The sequence below is a fragment of the Microtus pennsylvanicus genome, chromosome 10, assembly GCF_037038515.1.
Source record: "Microtus pennsylvanicus isolate mMicPen1 chromosome 10, mMicPen1.hap1, whole genome shotgun sequence".
Lineage (NCBI taxonomy): Eukaryota > Metazoa > Chordata > Mammalia > Rodentia > Cricetidae > Microtus > Microtus pennsylvanicus.
The window spans coordinates 111428225-111452754 of record NC_134588.1 but is presented as its reverse complement, the minus strand read 5'-3'; the positions used below and the strand labels follow the sequence as shown (position 1 = coordinate 111452754).

General features: G+C 46.7%; 2 protein-coding genes and 1 non-coding gene across 3 annotated transcripts in view; 1 reads left to right on the top strand and 2 right to left on the bottom strand.

Annotated features, from left to right (window-relative positions):
- Positions 1 to 24530, bottom strand: part of C10H1orf74 (chromosome 10 C1orf74 homolog) — a 126852-nt gene that overhangs the window by 2563 nt on the left and 99759 nt on the right. The window lies entirely within an intron of this gene.
- Positions 8887 to 8994, bottom strand: LOC142859267 (U6 spliceosomal RNA). Its single transcript, XR_012912177.1, has one exon. It is a non-coding gene; the product is annotated as a U6 spliceosomal RNA (small nuclear RNA).
- G0s2 (G0/G1 switch 2) lies at positions 15875 to 16861 on the top strand. Its single transcript, XM_075987606.1, has 2 exons — positions 15875 to 16012; positions 16188 to 16861. The coding sequence occupies exon 2, from the start codon at positions 16219 to 16221 to the stop codon at positions 16534 to 16536; it is 318 nt and encodes a 105-aa protein (XP_075843721.1). The 5' UTR covers positions 15875 to 16012; positions 16188 to 16218; the 3' UTR covers positions 16537 to 16861.

Sequence of the window (24530 nt, the reverse complement as noted above, 5' to 3'; positions counted from 1 at the left end):
GACTGCCTAACTATGACCTGAATGAGGATAACACTCATAAGCATACAAATGTGGACACAGAAAACTCATGGGGCCGCAACCCTAGAGAAAGAACAAGGCAACCAAGGAATGCTCAGAGCAGGAGAAATGGGCTTCTCCAGGGAAGAAAACACCAATTGGTTATCCAGTTCCAAGTGATCATCCCTGAAAATATGCATACTAGTATGTGAACTTAGCAGATTGTGTTTATGTATTTAGTAACATTATGTATATGTGTGTATATGTGTGTTACTAAATACATAAATATAACAATTAAAGAAAAAGGTTATGAATTTTAAGAGAGTTGGGGTGAGGTACATGGGATGGTTTAGAGAAAGGAAAGGGAAGGTTAAATGGTGTGATTATACTAGAATCTCAAAATTTTTTTCTATTATTTTGTAAATGAATTGGAATCTGAGAAAGTTCTGGCTGGGCTGACCCTTTGCCAGTGGAGTTCCAGGTGTTGCGACCTTGAGTCAAATGTCAGCTTCATAGTCTAGCAGACATCACTAGGGCACAAGAGAGGAATATCAGAACTTGGAGTGGTGCTGCTGGAACATAAAAAACTGAAATATTTCTGGGGCCAGGGTGGGGTTCTAGGGTTGAATCACTGAAGACCAGCATTGGGGACCCTGGCAGTGAGGAAAGATGTGGACCTGCAGGGTGAGGGGGCACAGGTGGACCTGCAGGGTGAGGAGGCACAGGTGGATTTGCAGGGTGAGGGGGCACAGGTGGACCTGCAGGGTGAGGGGGCACAGGTGGACCTGCAGGGTGAGGGGCACAGGTGGACCTGCAGGGTGAGGGGGAACAGGTGGACCTGCAGGGTGAAGGGCACAGGTGGACCTGCAGGGCGAGGTGGCACAGGTGGACCTGCAGGGTGAGGGGCACAGGTGGATTTGCAGGGTGAGGGGCACAGGTGGACCTCCAGGGTGAGGAGGCACAGGTGGATTTGCAGGGTGAGGGGGAACAGGTGGACCTGCAGGGTGAGGGGGCACAGGTGGACCTGCAGGGTGAGGGGGCACAGGTGGATTTGCAGGGTGGGGGGAACAGGTGGACCTGCAGGGCGAGGTGGCACAGGTCTGAAGGAAAAGAGGCACAGGTGGACCTGTAAGGAGGAGGGTACAATGGACCAATGAACATAGGTGCTCAGGAGGCAAGCACTTGTATTAATGATTAGGGGATTCTATGCCTGCCCCTCATAGAATCAGGAACCATGGTAAGCAGGTTTGTCAACTGCTACCCATCTCTAGGGTGCCAACTGTAATATGTACTCCAGAAGCATGAGGCCCTCTCTGTCCCTGGTCAGTGAGTGCCAAGTCAAGTCCAATACCCAAGAAAATGGGGTCCGAGATGTTTTATTTAAGTCCATTGTGCTGGGCATAGCGCCTCAGACACCTTAAGAGAATGCCTCTGTCCTCCACAGCCCCTCTGCATGTCCAGTCCACTGTGTTTCAAGGCTCTCTGTGTGGGTCTTTGGCAGGGTGCTAGCCTAATGACATTCTAGGTGCCTGGAGTGACATCCTCCCAGTTCGTCCAAGCACACACAGCTGCTCTACTCAACAAGTCCGCGATCTCCAAGACCTGAACTGCCTGTCAGCAGACCCTTCTGACTTTTAACCCAGAAACATGAAAACATCCAGAACCGTCATTCAGTCAGCAAATATTTACTGAGCACCCACCCCGTGCCAGGCACCCAGAGACATGGTAGTAAGCCAGCCAGGCACAGTCACTGTTCAGAGAAAGACTGCTACGCCACAGGACACAGGCATTGCACATGTCGTTACCCAATAGTTTAATTTTGTAACTGAGGTGACTAATTTCCTCCACTGTCCAAGAGCCTCTGTCTTCTACTGTCCCAGAAACAGTGACCCTGAGAATCCCAAAGCTAGATGCTCACACACAAGCTAGATGCTCACACATAAAGCTAGATGCTCACACACAAGCTAGACGCTCACACATGAGCTAGATGCTCCTCACACACAAGCTAGACACTCACACATGAGCTAGATGCTCACACACAAAGCTAGATGCTCACACACAAGCTAGATGCTCACACACAAGCTAGATGCTCACACACAAGCTAGACGCTCACACATGAGCTAGATGCTCCTCACACACAAGCTAGACACTCACACATGAGCTAGATGCTCACACACAAGCTAGATGCTCACACACACACACACACACTAGACACTCACACATGAGCTAGATGCTCCTCACACACAAGCTAGACGCTCACACATGAGCTAGATGCTCACACACAAAGCTAGATGCTTGTTCACACACAAGCTCATCCTAGTTGTCCCTGAAGCCCTGCTAATTTTCCTACAACCTTTTCTCCTCACTGACCACAGTCTCTTCAGCCCCCAAGCAAAGCAGGAGCCAGAGTCCTTCCTCCATTCCCCAGAGACAAGTATGTGGGGGGGGGGGGTGACTACCTGAAAGTAAGCATTAGCTTCAGTGACCCTCCAGAACCCATGCAAAATTAATAGCTGGGGACCTCCTTCTTCCTTCCCAGCTCAAGGGGATAGCCTCTTGCAGAATAATCTCCAGTAGTTACTTTTCTTGTCCCCATTGACAAAAATTTCCTGACAAAAGCAATTTCTAGAAGGGAAGATTTGTCTTGGCTCACAGCTCACAGGATGGAGTCAATGAGGGCACAGATGTGTCTGGGAAGATTGGGAAAGGAGAGAGAAATGCTGGTGCTTCACACACTTTCTCTTCTTTAGTCAGGAACACCCACAGTGGTCCCCCTAAGTCCAGTCAAGGTGACAGTGAAGGACAGCCATATGATCCAAACTAGCCAATCTGCCTAGAGATAAACCTCCTGTCTGCTACGGTTTCGCTAGAACTTGCATTCATTACTTGGTGTTCTAGTGAATACTTCTTGAATCTTTACATTGACCCAGGTATTACCTAGATGGAAAGAACCTGGCATCCAACAAAAATAAACGATGACCACCACCACCCCGCCAAGAACACAAATAATGAACAGTAAACTGTAGACCAAAGCTACCCTTTACAGGTTTCAATACAATAAGCAAAAGTGGCATCATAAGACAGGCAGGGGTTCTCACGGGAGAGAGAGGTGCCACCTCAGGAAGGATGAGGATGAGAGAGGGAAAGCTTGGGGTTGGAGTCTCTGGACCAGATAAATATGTATTTTAGTTAGGTACAAAAAGGGGGGAGAGAGAGAGAGCATCTCATTTGAATCTTTTCATTATTTTAAAACAGATAATAATAAGTTGTAATAAGTTGATATCTTTTCTTAAAAAAAAAACAGAATGCTAGAGGGTCCTCCTTATACACATTTTTAAATTACACAAATGCGCACAATTTCTTGTGTGCATGGATTTTTTTTTTTGCTTGCATATGTGTTCTAAGCATGACTTGTGTCTCCAGTGCCTGAAGAGGCCAGAAGAGGGCACTGGATCCCTAGATCTGAAGTTACGGGAGGTTGTAAGCCTCCATGGCAGTACTGGGAATGGAACTCATGTCCCTGGAAGGGCATCTTAACCTCTGAACTATCTCTCTGGCCCAAGTTTACTCTTGTTTTCTATCTTTACTTGCCTGGGAAAGAAGGACTCTTAATCCCCTTAGGGGTTAGGAGGTCCAAATTAATACTCACAGATCAGACAACACCAGAAGGAGCTGTTCCAGGCAGGAAAAGGACCAGCCCAAAAGTCCTGTAGCAGGAAGGAGCTTGGGTTCTTCTGGGGTAGGAAGAGGGACAGGAACAGAGCGAGCAAAGGTCGGAGAGGCAGTCAGGGCAGGTCACACGGACATCGAGGAATGGTTCTTGAGTGGGCAGGAAGCATCCTGGGGACGTTTTCAGATTTTCTGATGCTTCCACCTTAGCATCACCACAAGGCATGGAATGGTACGGTATGGAAGAGCTGATATTTTTAAAAGGCTCTTGGGGGATTTTAGTAGCACTCAGGCTAGAGACCCACTGACAGATTTCCTCATGAACCACCAGAAACACAGGGCACAGAATCATGAAGAGTATGGAGCTGGGATCAGTTGGTCTAAAGTCCACTTCGGTGGCTTATTAGCTCTGTAGTCCAGACACCTTGATTAAGCCTTTTGCTTCTTGGTTTTCCCATCTCACAGAGATTTTTGTGAGGATGAATGCCTTTGTGTTAATATATACCCAGATCTCAGTAAGCATGTGCTGGTGATCAATGGCCTCTAGCTCTGACCTGTGTGGCCGTAGTAGCTGACTGACCTAGACTGCAAGCAGAGGACGGGGAGGAAGGGAATAGAGCCAAAGTCCTCCTCTGAAGTAAGTTTGACAGGACCTGCTGGAGGCAACGTGAGGAAGGGGGGACTAAGGGATGATTCCCATGTCTGGCTTCCAGCAGTTGAGTGTAAAATCAGGTTGTCTCCCAGCATGAGTAAAACACATTCCAAAGGGGGAAAAAATCAGAAATTACAGTGTCTGGGGAGATAATGCCCTCCCATCCAAGCGTGAGCCATAGACTCACCAAAACCCTAACATCAGGCTTGAGAACTTGCTAAGCTTTTGGTCAGGGGCGTCTAAAAGGCTCCCAAACTAATATGGGCTACTGTCATCACTCTTGGCTGCCTCCCAGAGGTCGAAGGTAAGTCCTTATTGCTGAAGGCACCATGCCCTTCGGTCACAGGACTTGGAGGAATCAAACAGAACCTGAGGCTACGGTCTCCTCCCTGAGGATGAGCTTTCATAGTATCAGAAGACACTGTGCCAAGGGAGGAGAACAATCAACAATTCTACCCAGCTCTGATGCCTCTGAACCACAAAAATGACCAGTAATGTACGACCTAAGGGCACAACAATGACCAGTAATGTAAGACCTAAGGGCACAACAAGCACACATCTTGACAGTAACCAACAACTGTCCAATCGGACTTAAAGTCCACTAACAGTAGGAAAACCACGCCCGGTACTGGAAACCTAGCTAATGACACACTGGTAGTGGGGTCACTGATCTTAGCGAACCCACTACGGCCACTTTCCTAAGCCAATATAGTTCCTAACTGCAGTCTAAATAACTCATCCTTACACTCACGGGTAAGTAGAGCTCTCTCCCTTCATCGGAGAAGCTTCTTCTTGACAGCAGAGGCCATGACAGAGCACCCCAGCTGGTCAGAATGCGGAGAACAGTGGGGTTCCATGTCCCACCTGATACATCGACAACACAGTTCCCATACCTAAGGCAGGGCGGGGAGTGGGAAGAGTGTAAGAACCAAAAGACCAAGAAGTCGGCTAGGAGATTGTGTCTTCTAGATAGGGCAGGGAAGCTCCACTCATGACATCGCAACAATGTGGCTGTCTGAGACCTAGACAATGAAAACCCCCACTGATGCACCCGTGTGGATGAGGAACAGCTACAGGCAATATCGGCTGTAAAGAGAGGGAGAAGTAAATCTTCCCCAGGGATAACTGTGCTAGATAATTGATTATCTACTGCCAAGTGGCCAACCATAAAAACATGTACCCAGGGATGGAGAGATGGCTCAGTGGTTAAGAGCACCACCTGCTCTTCCGAAGGTCCTGAGTTCAATTCCCGGCAACCACATGGTGGCTCACAACCATCTGTAATGAGATCTGAGCCCTCTTCTGGCTTGCAAGCAGAGTACTGAGAATACTATATACATAATAAATAAATAAATCTTTAAAAAAAAAAACATGTACCCACAAGTAACCCTAAGCCAACCCAGCAGGTTCTATTAACATATTTGTTCATTTATCTATGTAACAATAATAATTAAAGAGAAAGTAGCCATGAATTTGAGGAGCAAGGAAGTCGTGGAAGGGGCTAAGAGAAGGAGGGGTGCAGTTAAATGATGCCATTTTATTTTAATTAAAAATAAACTAATAAAAAATAAGATAAATTACGAAAAAAGAATCCCATCTGGTGTGTATTCAGCTAAAGACACTTGGGTTGCTTTCCTCTCTGCTGTTATTAGGAAATTATCGCACAGAAACAACTTGAGCAGGTCTGGCTGGCTTAGAATTGGAGACCTGCTGTCTATCCTGATGAGGAAGGTGTCGCAGCAGGCGCATGAGGCAGCTAGCCGCACAGCCTCCGCTGTCAGGAAAGAGACAGCAGACAAGCAGGTGCAGACTATAAATCCTTCACCCTCAGATGTCCTCCTCCTCCATCTGAGGGTGTGATGAACCACATGAGCCTGCATGGGACATTTCACGTGCAGACCACAACAATGCCTGTGAGAAAGCCAAAACATGACAGGTACCTGTTAGCTTATAGAACAGTGTTTGCCCATCCAGCAGTTACTACATGTGAATTTGGGGCTACCTAATATAAACCAGAATAAGTAAAACTAATTAATTTGGCAACATTCCGAGTGTTTGATAGCCACAGGTAGCTAGTGGTGACCTTATTGGACATCACAGAAGTGGAGCAGTTGTGGCTGAAGACACTTCTATATCGAACACTGAGCGAGGAATAAGAAGTAGCCTAGCATTGGTTCACTGTTCTGGGACGACACTAAAATCACCCAGATATTCAGTCAGTTCCTCTGGGGAAAGCTGGGATGATGACTGCTTATGAAGGAAGACAGGGCTGAAAACCACTACCCTAGGGCAAGAATATAGAAGGAAGGGGGAGAAAATGGGACAACCCTGGCTTTTTCCAATGCGAAGGGAAGGGCCTTCCAGCATTGGCCACATGCTAAAACCACCAGCCAAGGTTTAAAAGCTGCTGATGTCAGAGATTCTCTTCCCAGAGAGGTTTCTGATTTAAGGGTCTGGGTCCAGCTTCAGGGGTTTTAGAAACTCCTCAGAAACGATAAAGTGAGAGGAGGGGTCTAAAGGGAAGGTAGGAGGAGGAAGACAGACACGCTCCTGCAGAGGCCTTGAGCTCAGCACCCCCCCCCCCCGCACCTATGTTGGCCAGAGGCAGTTCACAACCACTTGTAACTCTAGCTCAAGGGATCCACACCTTCTTCTGGCCCCTTCAGGCATCTCGCTCACGTGCACATACCCAAACACGGACACATGCACAGAATTTAGAATTTTAAAAATAGCTTTTACAAAGCACCCAGTGATTCTAATATACTTACGAGGTTGATAGCCAATAATTGACAGGGGGAAAAATAAGGGGCTTGGATTTTGAGAGGTTTATATGTTTATTCCTTGTTTTTCAGTGCTAGAGATCAGGTCCAGAGCTTCATTTGTGATAAGCACACAAGCACATGCCCTCGGCTATGTCCCAGCCGCACAAATGATTTTATTAGAGTGTCTATGTGCTGATGCAAAGACATAATATTCTAATAGGGAGAAAATAACAAGTGTGTAGCCATAGGAGAGGTGAGGTAAAAGCCATTTTGATTTTTAGCCTGGTTTATTGGTACTCAGTGTGAGAGTCTCATCTTCCAACTTTTAGCCCATGTAGGAAGTGTAGACAGAAGTTTCTGTCCCATCCTGTCCCTCAGCCATTAAGCTGCAAAGAAATACACAGAGGCTTATATTAATTATAAACTTTGACTTATTAGCTCAGGCTTATTACTAACTAGCTCTTACAACTAAAATTAACCCATAATTCTTATCTATGTTTAGCCACGTGGATTGGTACCTTTTCTCAGTGAGGCATTCTCATCTTATTTCCTTTGCATCTGACTGGTGACTGTATCTCTGCCTTTCTTCTTCCCAGAATTCTCCTAGTCTGGTTGCCCCATCTGTACTTCCTGCCTGGCTACTGGCCCAATCAGTGTTTTATTAAACCAATACAAATGACAAATCTTTGCAGTGTACAAGAGCATTGTCCCACAGCAAGGAAGGGCTTCCTTATTGATATAGAACCATCTCTCTTCTTTTATTGGACATTGTCATCTTGAGTGCGAAGTTTGAAATTATTGCTCTGTGTTGGGGTGTTGAGAGCTAGGTTGTGGTAAGCTGATGGTACAAACACAGGGAAGGGCCTAAAGTCTTGAGATGGTCACACTATTAAAGTAGCCAATCCTAGAATCCATAGTTAATGTATTTTCCTTACTGTTTAACCCAATTTAATTGGGTTTCCTAACTTTGGCCCAAAACATCCTAACTCATTCATGGACTCCAAAACCTCAAGAAAATGGACAAAGAAAATGGAGAAAGAGGACTGAGTTGTATGGTGTAGAGACTTCCTCCATGTCAGCAAGAGAGAACGGGATCCTGGTGCAACTGATTTCAGGGCGAGGAGATGAAGCAGATCCTGTCAGATTCTTAGAATTCATCACATAATAAGAAAGAAAGGGATGTAGTCATTTGGGGAAGAAGGAAGAAAGTGTGGGCAGTGTTTTTAGAGAGAAGTCAAAGTGACTGCCTTTGGGACATAATAAATTATTACTAAATGCCTGGTTAGCATGTAGTTTTTCTGGATTCTAGAATACACATATAACCCCAGCATTTGGGAGGTGAAAGCCAGGGAATCAGGAGTTTGTAGTCATCCTTAGCTGTGTAGAGAGTTCAAGACCAGTCTGAGCTACAGGAGACACTGCCTTAAAAAGAAAAAAGAAAGAAAGAAAAAGAAGATTTTGTGGACTTAAGTCTAACAATAGGCAACCTGGTTGGGGGATGGATGTGAACCAATCAAGTTCACATTGAATTGCAGCTATGTCTACATCCCCAAGGTGGAGCTACAGGAAGTACATGCAAGAGAATGCTTGTCAGGGGCAAGGAAGTACTTGACCAGTCTGAGCCAGGCTCTCTCCATCTGATCATTTCCCTGGTCAGTGACCAGTGTGAGCCAGGTTCTCACCATCTGATCATTTTCCTGGTCAGTGACAAGTGTGAGCCAGGCTCTTACCATCCCATCATTTTCCTGGTCAATCTCCATCAGGCTTGGAATTGATCATTCCTCCATCTTTTTTTTTTTTTTTTTTTTTAATATGGAACGCTTCACGAATTTGCGTGTCATCCTTGCGCAGGGGCCATGCTAATCTTCTCTGTATCGTTCCAATTTTTAGTATATGTGCTGCCGAAGCGAGCACTCATTCCTCCATCTTTTTGCCTGGATTCTGTTCTGTTGTCACACAGCAAATGGCCACAGACCCAGCAGTTTCAAACTCTGACGTGTTTAAGGCTCCCCCTTCTGTAGGACGGAAGTCTGGCCACAGCAGCTCAGGTCTCACAGAGATGACACCAGGGGCTGTGCTGAGTCTCCTCTGGAATGGACTCTGCTGTTCTCATGTGGCTACAGACAGACATCCAGTTCCTTACTAGCTGCTAGCTGGATCCATACTGCCCCTCCATCTCCAGAGCTAGAAGTGAGATGCCGTGTCACTTGGAATCCTCTTGGCCTTTGGTTCTCTTCTTCAGGAAGACCAGGTCCCACCGAGGGACACACCTGACAAATCTGGTCCATCTGGGTGACTTCCTTTTCCTGAAACCAGTTGTCTTATATAACAATCTGATTTTGAGAGACATTTCACTAGTTACAAGCACTTAATGCTCTTGCAGAGAACCCAGGTTTGGTTCCCAGCACCCGCTTGGTACTTCACAACCATCTGTGACTCTGGTTCTGGGGGGAGAGGGGTTGAAACCTTCTACTGGCCTCTGTGGGCATGTATGCACATGGTACATAGGCACAAAAGCAGATAAAATAACCATACACACAAAATAAACATAATCAATCATCAAGAGAGGCTCCCGGCCGAGCCCTGAGAGATTCCGATGGTGATACCTGAGAGATTCCGACGGTGATACAACGGATGGAAAGGAACCTTGAGATACAGGCTTGGAGAAAAGCTAGGAGAACATGTAGCACAGAAGCCAAGGAAATGGTGTTTCTGGGCTAAGAGTACCTCATGTTTCCTGTGTGTGATACATGACCCACATAAGTAACTCTGTGCATGACCTGTTCTTTATCTGGTACTGCCCACGATTTCTGTCTCAGTTCCTGGAATTTCCAAAGCCCTTTCTCTATGCTGTAGCTACTCTTGCCTAACTGCTCTTGACTGATCATTGACTACACCAGACTTTCCCACCCTTCCCCCTTTCATGTGTAGTCCTTTCAAGGTATCCCCCAGGCTCAAATTCTACACCCTCCCTCCAGCATCACAGGATGAGTGCCTGCCCAGCCTTTGACAACCTAAGCTGCTCAGAGATCGCTCATCCTATGCCTTCTTTGATGACTGAAGGGATCTATTCTCTACTTGTTTGTCTCCCTGACACGCACTGCTGCATCGTGCTGTCCAGTGCATCGCAGGACTTGGGCGCACGTCCTTGTCCTCTGCTGGACTGTGAACTTCTGGAGAGCGAGAGCAGTCTGTCTCTTGTTTCCTGTAACTACGCATAAGGTAGTGTTGGATATATGAATGGCTTCAGCAAATGTCTCTGGAAGCTACCTAAGTGTCACCCAAGAAGTGAACAGGTGCTGGGCTTGGATATGGGGCTGTGATACCTGCAAACCTGCCTCAGGAGACAAGACGGCTAGATAGCAATAGTGCACAGATTGCTCCTTATTAAGAGCAAGCCCTCCAGCTCTTTTGACCCTCACCACACTCCACTTAATGGGCATTATCTTCACTCTCACTTTGTAGACAAGAAAACAGAAGTCAGTGAAGCCCAGTCACTTGTCCAAGGTCAGACTTCAGTGAGCAGAAAAGGCGGGACTTGAATGAGCCCAAGTCTGCTCAACCCACATCCCATACTCTTATACCTAACTCCCCCGGAAGCTTAGGGAAGGTTTTTGACCTGAATCAGACTTGTAAAGCCGCCTATTGCCATTCAAACTCTGACAGCAGAGGCCAGTGGATCCTGAGCAGTATGGGGGTCCCAGAACATCCTGCCTGCTCTAGCAGCTGGTGACTCTGTTTGACTCAAACTGGAGTTCAGTGCCTTGTAGGCAGGCTGCAAGGGTGCCCCAGAGCAATCCAGAGAACTGGACGCTGGACAGTAAGCTGAGGATGGAAACGAAAGGTGAGGAGGCCAGAGTTGAGGGAGCCAAGGCAAATTGCCAGCTCTTGGGCAATTTCAACCCCAAGGCTGTAAGCCAGGGAAGGGCCACTGAGCCTAAAATAACCTCCCAAGAGGGTCTAACAGGTCAGTTTGCCATCTGTCCCAGCCCTGGCTTTTAAATCAATGTAATTAATACTGGCTGAGCCCCTGCTATAGGTTCACACCGTGAAAGTACAGAGGTCTGGTCCTATATGCGGAAAGGAGGCAAAAAGACAAGACACAGACAATGAGAGCACTGTAGGAACGAGTGTGTGTTCTAGTGCCAAGCCCCGCGGCTGGAGCCATGCGGGCAGCTAAGATTCACAGAAAGGACGGAGCACAGTGTGCTGGCAAGGGAAGGGGTGGCTTCTAGGAGCTCACGGGGAAGGCAGAAGAGGACCCTAGCTTTTCAAGGAGAAAGCACGAGGCAGTCTGGGAAGAGTGAGAGTTGGTAGGCCCGACCACAGCAGCACAGACAATAGACTGTGCCTTAAAACCTCTCTCAGCTCCCCATGGGGTGCACGGGGATCTTATGGGAGGAGAACAAGAGGTGACGTCAGACCAGCAGAAAGACCACATCTAAGAGGTTCCGAATACAGAGAACATCAGGATATGCAAAGTCAGCACACAGAGGCCAGGAGCTCACTAGTTCACATTTTAATCAGGCAACAAAAATAAAAAATGAATGTTTGGGGAAATTATTCATTCAGTGATCATGTTTGGGATGGATTAGATGGAATTAGTGACAAAAGCTCTCTCTCCCCAAACCCAGATGCTTTTTTGTGAGTATCGATCAAACACCCGACTGTGTGTGAACCTCATAGGGCTCTCCTTGCTGAGTTTCATAATCTAGTCATTAAACCCACATTTACCTACTGAGGACCTACTGTACGCTAAAGGTTGTGCTAACTGCTGAAGAGCAAAGCAAAGTTCTAGCCCTCATGAAATGTGTCCCCCAGTGGGAGTGGAAGACAATATAGAATTTAGATGCCAATTCTTTCAACCCACCAAGCAAAGGCACTGAGTGGGTCTTGCGAGATGGCGTGCTTAGGACGGCCTCGCCGAGGAACTGACATGGGATCTAAAGCCAAAGAAGCGGTAAGTGGAAGTACATCTGCCGGGAACATGGATTCTGAGAGTGGGCTGGGTTTGGAAGAGTGCAGGAAGGTGAGCGTGTCAGATCAAGCGTGCTAAGTAACAACTCCAGGGAATCCACATGCAAGTGTCTGAATGGCACAACTCTAACGGGCAAACGCAGAGGAGATAAAGGCCAGAAGTGTAAATTTGCCTATCTGGGGCTGTGGGTTAGTAGCAAGGCACACGTCCAGCATACATAGGAACCTGTGTTCAATCCCAATGTAGCAAAACAAGCCCTAAATTATCCACTGAGGCTTGAGTGCCAGGAAGCCCTCCCTTTGGACTGATAGGAAACTGATGCCATTAAGGAGAGCTGGAGAGACCGCTTAGGTGATAAAGCACTCGATTTGAATAGGAGATTGGCTCTGCTAAGAAAAAGAGGAGGAGGAGGGGAGAGAGGGGGAGAGGGAGGGGGAAGAGGAGGAGGGGAGGGGGAAGGGGAGGAGGGGGAAGAGGAGGAGGCAGCCAGGTTGGTAGTGCATAATCTCAGCACTGGGGAGACAGGTGGGTCTCTGGAGCTGAGTAGCCAGCCTGTCTGGTAGAATTGGTGGATTCCAGGCTAATAAGAGACCCTTTCTCAAAGAAAGAAGGTGGACAGTATCCCAAAGAATGACACTCAAGGTTGCCTTCTGGCCTCCACATACATGCAATCCCCCTACACACACACACACACACACACACACACACACGAGTGGGGTGGAACTGAGGAGTATAAATGTTTTTAAGTTGGGTGTAAAATACAAAGATAGTTCATACTATGCCCACTGACAATCCGCTTCCTTCAGGCTTCTGGAATCCCAGGGCGGACAGTGGTTTTCTGCATAAGGATAATGGTGACAAGAGCAATCACAACTCAACAGTCTGTCTGGGAGCCCGCTGTCCCCTGCCTCAGCAGCGGAAGCATGGCTGTGGGACAGCTCTTGCTCTCAGCTCACCCTTGAACGAGAAGCTGACCCTTTGTGGGTTTTTCCTCACCAGATGCTACTGATCTTTCAGTGTATCGAGAAAAGGGCTTGAAAAATAAAATGAAATTTAGGTAAAATTTAAACTGAAAGGATGAGAAGTGAACGTGGGGTAGACTGTAAGGTTTGAGTGACACCCCAGGACTCTAAGTGTTGAAGTGTAACATCCATTTGAGAGATTAAGGAAATGTAGTGTTTAAAGAAGTGATTACGGTTAGACAAGCTTTATAAACACAGATGCACACTCACACCTTTTATTTTATCCATAATCTACCTCAGAAAAAAGATCCTTGACCTTGGAGCTCCAGAAGCATGAGCTAAATTGACCCACACAGTACTACACATCAGTAACAGAAAATGGACTAACTCAAAAAGGGGGATAGCTGTCCATCCTGCTCAGGACTGTCTCAGCTTCAACATGGGAAGCCCTCAGCAACCCTCAGTCAAACAGAATGTTGGTCACCTTGTGGTTGGGTTTGATCTTAAATCGTAATCTGTGTCTGACCCAAATGTAGCAGAGACCTGTCCTTCTAAAACTGGTATCAGCCAAGTCAAGCTCTTTGTTTCATTCCCAAGCCCTCCCTAACCTCCTCGTCTCCCGTCTGAAAGCCAAGGGGTCTTTCTCCAGCAGACAGAGTTGTGCTGAAAAACCTCAAGACATGACTGACCCTAGATCTTTTATGTTTCTGCCCCTGTGATCTGCTTCAGCCCCTGATGTTCCCTCAACAGGCACCACCAAATCCAACAGTGACCCTAATCTGTGTGCTGTGCTATCTAGGCACTGGGGCAAGCTAGCGGAGTCAGGGGTCAAGGTCAGGTTATTTTAGAGGGAAGAAAGACGCTCACCTGACAGAGCCCTGGAGAAGGGGAACCCCAGCTGAATTACGACTTTGTGGCTGAGACAGATTGTGTCTGAGGTCTAAATTACAGAAACACGGGAAATACGTGCTGCCCAGTCAGTTCTAGGGTTTTGGGTCAGAAACTGGGCTGACTCACCTTCCGAGGGGAAGCCAAGCGGGTACTCTCCTGTCAAGGTATACATCATATTCTTTCCCAGAAGCCACTGTGTCTGGAACCCTCATGGTCATTGGGGAAGCTCCACAGTCACTGCCGCCAGCTACTAGGAGTGCTCCAAAATTATCAGGAAGATTTAAGAACAATGCCAAGACTGAAGTTAAACTTGGCTCGAATCCTCCTTCCAGGGCTTTCCGGCTCAACAAGTTTAAAAGAATAGTAAGCCAAGTCATGTTTCTCCAAGGATAATCCCCATTTGGCCTGTGGTTACCTTGATCACTTATGTATCAACTAAAGTGTGAACTTTAATTTCCAAACTTTCATGACCTTGGCCAATTCCCACCTTTGACAAGCCCTGAAAGACTAGTAGCAGACCAAGGGGGTGTCAGTAATGCTGCCTTCTGAGTCTGGACAATGACCTCGAACCCCTAAGAATGGCACCCTTTCCCCTCTGCCTCTAGACTCTAACAGGGAAGGTTAAGCAGGCTTTTGCAAGATTGCATCAGTGACCTTTGCAATTTTCTGGCCAGCTGGTTCCCCTTCCTCCCCACCCCACCCCCTGCTTCAAGCCCTTTGGCCTACCTGCCTCTCCTTTTCCCCTATTTTGCTAACACAGGTACACCAAGAGCCAGAGCTAAATTAGAGCCACCCCCACCCGGGGGGGTCGTGTCTAATCTCAAACTAAGCAGTTTCTAAGAGTGTTCTCTATCCTGGACCCTCACTCCAGGGTCTATGGCACACTCTCCCAAACCTGGGCAGGGTGGCATAGAAGCATTGCAAGAGGATGGAGCATTTTCATTGCTGACTAGTTTTACCACAGGCCTTCTTCAAGGCTTGCCCCCAACTTCACTTCTTAAGTGAATGGAGAAGAGGAGACCCTGTGTGTTTGTGTGTGTGTGTGTGTGTGTGTGTGTGTTATAAATATATATGATGCACACAGCCTAACACATGTTAGGCGAGCACTCTATCACAGAACCATATCTACAGTCCTCCTTAATTTTATTTTTGACACAGGGTCTCAGTAAGTTACCCAGGCTAAGCTTGGATTTTCCATCCCCCTGCCTCAGTAGCTGGGATTACAGACCTGTGCTTTGGATTTAATGGTTGTTCCCTGTTACACAGAAATACCGATGAAAGCACCTTACAGACAGAGATGCCTCTCTCTCTCTCTCTCTCTCTCTCTCTCTCTCTCTCTCTCTCTCTCACACACACACACACACACACACACACACACACACACACACCTGTGCATTAGAAGGAATCCACAATGAACAACTTTCTATTAGGTGACTAGTAATGTCCCCACATTTAGTAAAAGCTCACCAGCCATGAGAGCAGCCTTGTTGTTTTTATTGTTGTTTAGTTTGCTTGCTTGCTTTTGCCTGCTCCCCTTCCCACCTATACCTGATAGGAGAGAGACCCTTCTGTTTGAAAATGAAAACTTTCAACTATGTAGAACCTCAGATTTTCTCATTAGGGTCTTTTTCGGGTTCCTCTGGGACTACAGGAGTTGGTCACCTACAGACACGGAAAAAAAAAGTGTGTCCTGTCAGGGAAGCATGACATCCATCACCTCTTGGTATGAGTCCTCTTCCTTGGCTACACGGTGAAGTAGTGCCTTGGGCTCTCAGCCTCTACAGCACCCGCGGTCTAGGGTCTTAGGGTGCACATGGCAGGGGCGTGCACAGCTCGTGGCCACCTCCTCCCCGGGTCCCCTGCTGCGCTACCAGTTCTCCTTCCTCCTCCCCTTTCTTTTCCTGGCGGTTGCAGACTGGGGCCCAGGTCAACGAGCCAGGAGGCGGATCCCAGGCTAAAGATAAAAGGGCTCAGGACGCTGAGCGCTGCGGCTGCGGAGTGTCTCTCCCAAAGAGCGGCGGCCGCGGGAAGGAGGACGCTAAGGACAACCTGACGCACCTACTCCTGACCACCGCCAGCAAGTGCTCCCACTGCACCCTAGGTGAGCCTGTTAGCAGGAACCAAGTGAGGGCGAGAGACCGCAGGTTCCCTCCCCAGCTGCCATCTCCCCTGCTACCTCTGACTCACCCCACCCCCTCTCCGGCGTCAGGGTCCCCTGCTTTGTTGCTGTCTCCCGCTCGAAGGCTCAAGCCCCCTCTTCTCTGCTACTTCTGCAGGCCCCGCCACCCACAGCCCAGAGGAGCCCAGATGATGGAAAGTGTGCAGGAGCTGATCCCTTTGGCCAAGGAGGTGATGGCGCAGAAGCCCCGCGGGAAGCTGGTGAAGCTGTACGTGCTGGGCAGCGTGCTGGCTCTCTTCGGTGTGGTTCTCGGCCTGGTGGAGACCGTGTGCAGCCCCTTCACAGCGGCCAGTCGTCTGCGCGACCAGGAGGCAGCAGTGACAGAGCTGAGGGAAGCTTGCGAGCAACAGTCCCTCCACAAGCAGGCCCTGCTGGAAAGAAGCAAGGCACAGGAGGCGGAGACCCTGAGTAGCCGGGTCTTGTCCCTCAGGCAGCACGCCTCCTAAGGTGACTGGCAGAGGAGGGAGACAAAGACAAAGAGACGTAGAGAGACCATGACTCCGGTGGCAGAGAGCAGAGTATCGCGCTGTTCCCAGAAGCCACCGAATCCAGAACTGACCCAGCACAGATCACCCAAGGGGTCTGGGATTGACTTTTGCTGCTATGTAGCATGTACTGTGATTTGTCCAAGGTTGTGGGAGCGATCAAGGAGCTATCATTTTGCATTAGGGAAGGAGATGCGCTTTTTATACTATTATTTTTATTGTTGTTATTATTATTATTACGATGACTACCGTTTTTCATTTTGAAATAAAAACATTTTATACTCCATCTCAGTCTTTAATCCCTCTCACCCAGCGCTGTGAATAGCTCTACTTCATACATGCTGCCCGGTACAGCTCTATTCACAGAAGACTGAAACTATCAAAAGTCCTACAGGTGTTAGCATTTTTGGATCACTATTTGAGAGGGGAGGAAAAGAGAGGAGAGGAGAGGAGAGGAGAGGAGAGGAGAGGAGAGGAGAGGAGAGGAGAGGAGAGGAGAGGAGAGGAGAGGAGAGGAGAGGAGAGGAGAGGAGAGGAGAGAGCAGGGGGAGAGGAAATAAGACTGGAGGAGGAGAGGGAAGGAAGTTGGGAGAAAAGAGAGAATAAGAGAGAAGAAAGGAGAAAGAGTGAGCAGAGGGGAAGAGAAGGGAGAGGGAGGATGGGGCGGAGAAATCACCTATCTGGTGGAAGCAGAGGTTCTCTGCCCAGCTGAACCAGTAGTCTCTGACCACCGTGAGAAGTTACAACTTAGAAACAGAAAAGACCTTTATGACAGAGCCGAGTCCTCTCCCTGAAGTCAGAGCTGATAGTGTGCCAACAGCTAACTTAGTAACACTGTGGGACTCCCCAGAGGTAACCCCTCCCCACCCATGCAGGGCCAAGAGGACAGCCTGATACCACTCCCTTGGGATCTTCAATGTCACCTACTCTGACCAGATGTGGGCATGTCACCCTGACTCTCTGCTCTCCCAAGATACCTTTACATACAGACACTCCATTCCATTTAGGTCCACAAACCCAAACTCCCCAGCGCTTTTGACTCTGACAATCACATTTCTCCCTAAAATCTGTCCTTGTCATCCCCAAGGGAAGAGCAGTGGGAATGTGGTGTGATTAACAAATGAAAGAGACATGTCGGAAGTTTCAGTGACACCAGTGTTCTTCCTGTTTCCAAATCCAGACACTTGACCCTGTGCTAAGGCAGAGTCCAGCCTTAATGAGCTCAGAGCTCCCAGGAGCTCAGCCAATCTGGCCCTTCAGTCGCTCTTCCAGTGACTGCAGAACGCTTGCTCCTCTGACCATTCAACACCTTGTCCAGCTCCTCTCCCACATTGCCTCACAGGTTGGTCCCCCATCAGAACCTCACACTTCGCTGTTCCTCCATCAGCAGTGTAGACACTAAATACCTGTGGGGTTCTAGCATCTCTGTGACCTGTTTCATCTACCTCTTGTCTGCCTTTGCAGGCTGCCCAGCACGGATGCTGGTTCCCTCGGGTTTGATACTAGTACCTCCTCACACCCATATTTTCTATATCTCTGAGGAATATATACCTCTGAGAATTTCAAATTTTTCTGTCCATAAGTAAATTATGTATCAAACTGTGTGCTCTGTTTCTTTGGTGTGAAGGCTATGTTAGGTGTCTATTCAGAGAGTCTGTCTATGTATAAAACACAAGCGGGGCAAGCATACAGATAACACTAACTTATTCAGGTTACAATGTAGCATCTCTTACAGATTCTCCCTCACACTGCCCAGCCTGTTAGCCTGAGCTGCTGGAATCTTTTCGCCTCTCAGAATCTTGCAGTTGTGAAGTCCAAATCTCGTGTCAGCCTGTGCTAGCAGACTTTCCTCTCAACTGCATCATGGGCAGATCATGACCCTCACAGCCTACCTTCCTGAGGGGAGAGACCATGTCTTCCTCAAACAGAACAAGTCCCTTACTCCACATAGAGACAAAAACTATTCTTGGTCTTATTTGGCAGTGTAAGCATCAACCTAGGAAAGATGACAAAGGAATCTTTGTTGGTTCTGTTGATGACAGGACTGACATAGCAGAGTCAAGATTAATATTAAGCAACAAATTTTGCAGGACTGGAGTCAGGCACTGAAGCAAAAGGAAGCTACATGGAAAAGAGTTGTTGTCTATTTCATCACACTGTGTAAAGGTATGTCACTGCGTTACTTTGTCTGCCTGCGACACTCAATTGGTTTAATAAAGAGCTGAATGGCCAATAGGTAGGCAGAAGAGGTTAGGCAGGATTTCCAAGAAGAGATAGGAACTCTGGTTTGGAATCTGGCATAGGGGATTTCACCAGCAAGACACCACGGGAGTGGGAAGTAGAAAATTGAGGAGAGGTAGAAAGCCACATGGGAGAATGTAAATGAATAGAAACAGGTTAATTCAGTTTATAAGAGCTGGGTGGAAACAAGCCTAAGCTAAAGGCCTAGCTTTCATAATTACTAAGAAGTCTCTGTATATTATTTGGCGACTGGTGGTCCACAGAAAGTCCGACAAGAAAGACATGCTCCATTTGCATCCAACGTGGAGGCCCAGCCCATATATTCTAACATAGGGTCTAGGAAAGCTGAGAAAAGTCCTGGACACAGAACCCACTGCGCATGGTGTCCAGAGGCATGGCTCCTCTAAGAGGCCATGGTTTGCAGCCAAACACTTAGATGGTGAATACTAGATAGAATGGGATTCTATAGAAATGCCCGTGGCAGCATAAACCAAGTAACTTCCCAGAGCTGGGGCGGTAAACGTGGCTCCCAGCCGGGGCCTGAGGGAATGAGGCTCGGCTCTCACCCACCCAAGGGGGCAGGCAGAGCCAGTAGCCAGTGCCAGGTGTTAAGTGGAGCCATGTGGCAGGTAGCCTAGTAGTTTAAGGTTTGGCTCATGTGGTCAGAGAAATACTGCAAACATGCAAAAGAAAAAATCCAGGCCTGGGCTGAGAAAACTTCTAAATAGGTACAGTACACTTGGATATAAGCTTAGGTGCTCAAGAGTATGAGTATAGACAGTCATAAAAAAGTAAATAGTCTAAAAATAGTAAAGTCTTTAAAAAAGAGTAAAGTAATATAAGAAGAACAAGGCACAGAAAGATGGGAAATACATAGGGCCTCTGGATCCTGTATAGTACTCTGCTAACTTTAAATTTTTAAGAATCTATTGAACAAAAAAATGACAGCTAAGAAATATCGGATTGTGGAAAAGGCTACTAAATGGAAGCAGCCTATACATTTTAAGAATATCTTAACTTTAGAATGGAAATCAGGAAATGTGTTGCATTAGGGGAGAGCTTTTGCCTTTGTTTCCATGGGAAACAAAAAGCTATAGATTCCTTCAAAATTAACAAAGACCAGATTGATTTGCAAGAGACCTCCTGAAAATCTTGGCTGCAGACATAAAGGGAGAAATCAAGAAAAATGCTAGAAGACAGGTGATGTATAAGCTGATCCCTCTGTAACGGGAACAGTTATGAGATGGGTGAGACACAATGCGTCTTGTTGGCTCGAGTCCTTATGACTTCTTATGGCATGCTGTTCTTTCATGTGGCATAGAGATTTATATTACAGTCTCGTTATGCAGTCCAAGCAGACTTATAAAGTTGACAGATGCCATTTACCTGCTTGAACATAGACCAGAAAATCATCTTTAGCTGACCAAACACTATTCATTCCATACTTGTTAATGCAGGTCTGTTATCTTTACAAAACACCAATAAAGATAACTCAGGTAATTCAGCCTCTCAGAATGCCTCTGCTGCAGTTTCCTCAAAAATCAGAACAACTTCGAAACTACTGTCTGAGACGGTCCAGCCTCATAGGCTACTCGAGCCAGGACTTCAGATTAGCCCTGAACTTCCCCATTACGCAGAGACTGGACAAATGATACAGCTAGTTTTCCCAGGACTTGACCATTATTCCAATTTTCCCCAGGGCCCCCAAGGATGTCATCACCCACACACAACAGGAAGCACTGTAGAGTACACGATGCTCATGTTCCTAAGAGGTGGGGTGGGTGGTTATAGATGTTTGGCTTTTGAGGTGGTTACTTGTAAATTGTTATTGGTCATGGTCAGGGAGGAAAGGATGTTAGACTTGGGGATCTCTTTCTGAGAAAAACAAAGGGAAGCATAGAAATGATAGGACAAAGGGGTAAATTACTAAACCTACTTTTAAACTAAAAGGCAACTACTAGTCTCAAGTATTTTATATAGATATGGATTTTTGTATATTGATACAAATTTAAGGCTATTTTGTTATAACAAGCTGTATACATGTTTCTACTCTTGTTTAAGGTGTTGCGCCTATGCAGTTCATTTAACAATGCAATGTGAACTTCTAAAGCTATTATTATAAACTACTTAGGATGATTAAGAAATGTAGGTTAGTAGTTAGTCATCTGTAATAATCAAATTTGTACTCATATTATGTATATTCTCAAGGTTAAACAGACATATTTTAGATATATAGATGACCTTTAAAGCCTTCAGAGAGCTACATAATATGGCATCTAAGATGTTTTAATAACACAAGGTTTTTCATGACAGTGAGACATGTCTGCCCCTGGCAGCACCAATCTACTTCCAAGATGATGGGCATTGAAGAACCTCTATATGGAGTTTGCTTTCATTGTGGCAAGGTTAACCAGTGGGCATAAACTGTCGGAGCCTCGACTGTTGACAATATGTTGTCCAAATTGGACATGCAGGACACAAAATAAGGGAACTGTTGAACTTTGCCAAGACAAGATAGGACAGTCCTTCAAAATTCCTGCTCCCCAGAAAAGTCTGTAAGATATTCTAGGTCTGTAGGCAAAAGAGATGTCACAACATTACAGAAACAGTTTAGGTGACGGTCCAAGCAGTCAGCTGTCTCTGTCACATCTATAGTTTTGGAAGTTGCTTGCTCTGCACTTCCTGTTTACTCAGGTAATATTATATCCTTCTTGGGTCTCTGATGGGATTAGATAGTTATATCATTTTCTTTGTTGCCAAATTTTAACAAGAAACTTACAAAAGAGATGTAAATGTATAAGGTTGAATGTCATAAAAGCTGAAGTTATTTATCTAAGAAAATGTTTAAGGTCTAAAAAGATATGGTAATATAAGTTATAATAGAAAGTAGTTTAGGAATGGGTGGAGATAAGGACACAAAAATCACCAAACTGATCCAAACCGCTCTTCAAGGACACAGTCTACCCTGACTGATGGCCAATTTCAGGGTGAGCTAGTCACTGGTCAAGCTGAGCTATGGGAAGCTGCTGCCTCCACTGGCAGAAGGTTATGTTCCTCTGTATTCCAGTTCCACCGAATGGAGGTAGCTCTGCCTCATGTGGAAGACTGTGTTCCTCTGTATTCCAGGAGCCCCACCCGTGTGTGGAAAGGTGTGTTCTTCTGTATTTCAGAGTACTGAATCAGGGTGCTTTCCTACATTTTGTTCAGAAATGGAAGCCAAGACACACTCACAGTCACATGCTCAGTCTCTGCCTCTCCAGCAAGACTCAGTTTCTTCAGGGTCAAGACCTTGCCTCCTATGGAGAGCTGCAAACATCCTGATTCTTGCCCTCACCTGGGTAAAGTAAGAATTTTGGAGTCAGAGTCACACAGTGGTGCCGTATGCCTTTAATTCCAGCACTCAGGAGGCAGAGGCAGGCGGATCTCTGTGAGTTTGAGGTCAGCCTGGTCTACAAGAGCTAGTTCCAGGACAGGTTCCAAAGCTACAGAGAAACTTTGTCTCAGAAAAGAAAAGAATTTTGAGTCAGAATACCAATGGTCAGTCTGTAGGCTGTGACTCCTTGCAGTCACATGTCAGATGTAATGTATATCAGATACTTGCATTACAATTCATAACAGTATCAAAGTTACAGTTATGATGTAGCAGTGAAATAATTTTGTGGTTGGGGATTACCACAACATGAGAAATTGTATGAAAATGTTATAGAATTGGGAAGCTTGAGAATCACTACTATAGAACTGTAGATCAGTAAGTTATTTTATGTTTAAGAAAAGTTGAATGGGGACATGGTTTGGTTTTTCGAGACAGGGTTTCTCTGTAGTTTGGAGCCTGTCTTGGAACTAGCTCTTTTACACCAGGCTGGCCTCAAACTCACAGAGATCCACTTGCCTCTGCCTTCCAAGTGCTGGGATTAAAGGCGTGCACCACCAATGCCAGGCATATACTTTTAATCATGGTGATTTAGGAGTGGAGGCAGGTGGATCAAGAGTTCAAGGCCAGTATCTGTCATTGGGTTTGAGGCCAGCCTGAGCTACATGGGATTCCATCTTGAAGAAGGAAGAATGAGTGAGAAAAGAAAAAAGAACCCCCAAAAGAGTGGAAGTTCAGAATAATTAGGAGACTAAAACCTCAGAGTCAATAATTACTCCCTGTTGTTTTGGAGACAGTGTCTTGTTGTTGCCCTGGCTTGTAACCTTCCAGTCTGTGCACTGGGGCCATGGCTTTGGAATGCTACGCCTGGCTAATTGTTTGTTTAGTTGGCTTGAAGACAGGTCAGTGCTCTTCTGACTTGAGGAAGTCTCCTATCACTGAAGCCCACGCTCCTTCCATGTTTGTCTTTCATATGGCTTTACCTAACCTTCCAGGCAAGTCACCGCTGTCTTCAGAGATGTGTTGCTCTGTTCCGTGTGCAGCAGAGCAGCAAACCCCAGCACGAAAGGAAGTACAGCAGTGGTTTGGACGTGGTTTGACCCTTCAAATTACACGTCAGAAATCTGGCCGGCCTTTCACTGATGATGTTCGCTTGGGATGCGCATAACTGAGGGAGTAGGCGGTTTCACAATGAAGATGCCCCCGTGTGTCTCTCACTCTGGCACAAGCCCATTGCTCCCTTGCCTTGAGAGAGGAAACCCACCAGAAACAAAGAATAGGAACCAAAAAAAAACTAAATAAAAATAAAAACAGTCCTTACGAAACTTTCCAGAATTATATGGAGTAGGCCCAACAACTGAAGTAAAGGAGGTCTTGTTTGTTCCCCGTCCCAACCCATTTTCTTTTAACTCACTCAAATACCAATAAGGGAATTTAATTTAAAAAATTAAAATGTGGACCTGATGAAGAGTATCCAGTCTGTGGTTAGAAGTTTTCAGAGTGCTGTAGAAAATAAGGTAAAACTTGTTAGAGCCCAGAGTTGTCTGGAGAAAATACCGGAAATGAAAGAAGGACACAGTTCCTGTCTTCTCCGAACTGGGCATTGCAAGAAGGGTCACTGAAAGAAGCCAATGCCCATGTAGGCTAAGAAAGAGGCTGTGAGCCTTCCCCATAGGAGACACCATCACTCAATGACCCATCCTCTCACTGAGGTCAAGACCTCTTGCCTCTGCATCCAGTGTGTGCCATCATGCTGAGTAACTCCCAAGCTCAGTGTGTGCCCGTGCTAAATCACCTGAGAAAAAAGAGCTGACCATCACATGACTTAGTGCTGGGACCAAGCAGGTGCTCTTCCAATATCTGTTGGCTATGTGAATCAATAAGCAGTAAGAAGTGGATAATTGTGTGTGTGTGCATGTATGTGTCTGTGTGTCTGTCTGTGTCTACATCTGTGTCTGTGTGTCTGCAAGGGTGTGTGTGTGTGTGTGTGTGTGTGTGTGTGTGTGTGTGTGTGTGTTTGGGGTTATCTCTGACTGGGTTTGTCTCTGCTCCTCTAGGTCTCCTTCCTCATCCACCCTAGCCCCTAACTGCTGGGGTTATTGTGACGGTCTGAAACTCACCTAAAGTGTGGGTAGGCACACAGGCCTTATGGAAAGGGTCCCTAGAGTCTCTCCAGGTGGGGAAGAGAAATCTGCCCAAACACAGTTCATGTTTCAGTAACTTCCTCTGAGGCAAAGCCAAGACTATGAATTGAGCACCTGCTTGGGTGGAACATGGCTCTACTAGGGTTGCTTCCACAGAGTTTAGAGCTAACAATAGTAACGGGAAAGTTTCCAGGGCAACC

Bases quoted from the DNA above. Each gene is read 5' to 3' on its own strand.
- G0s2 (XM_075987606.1), top strand. From the start codon at position 16,219: ATGATGGAAAGTGTGCAGGAGCTGATCCCTTTGGCCAAGGAGGTGATG.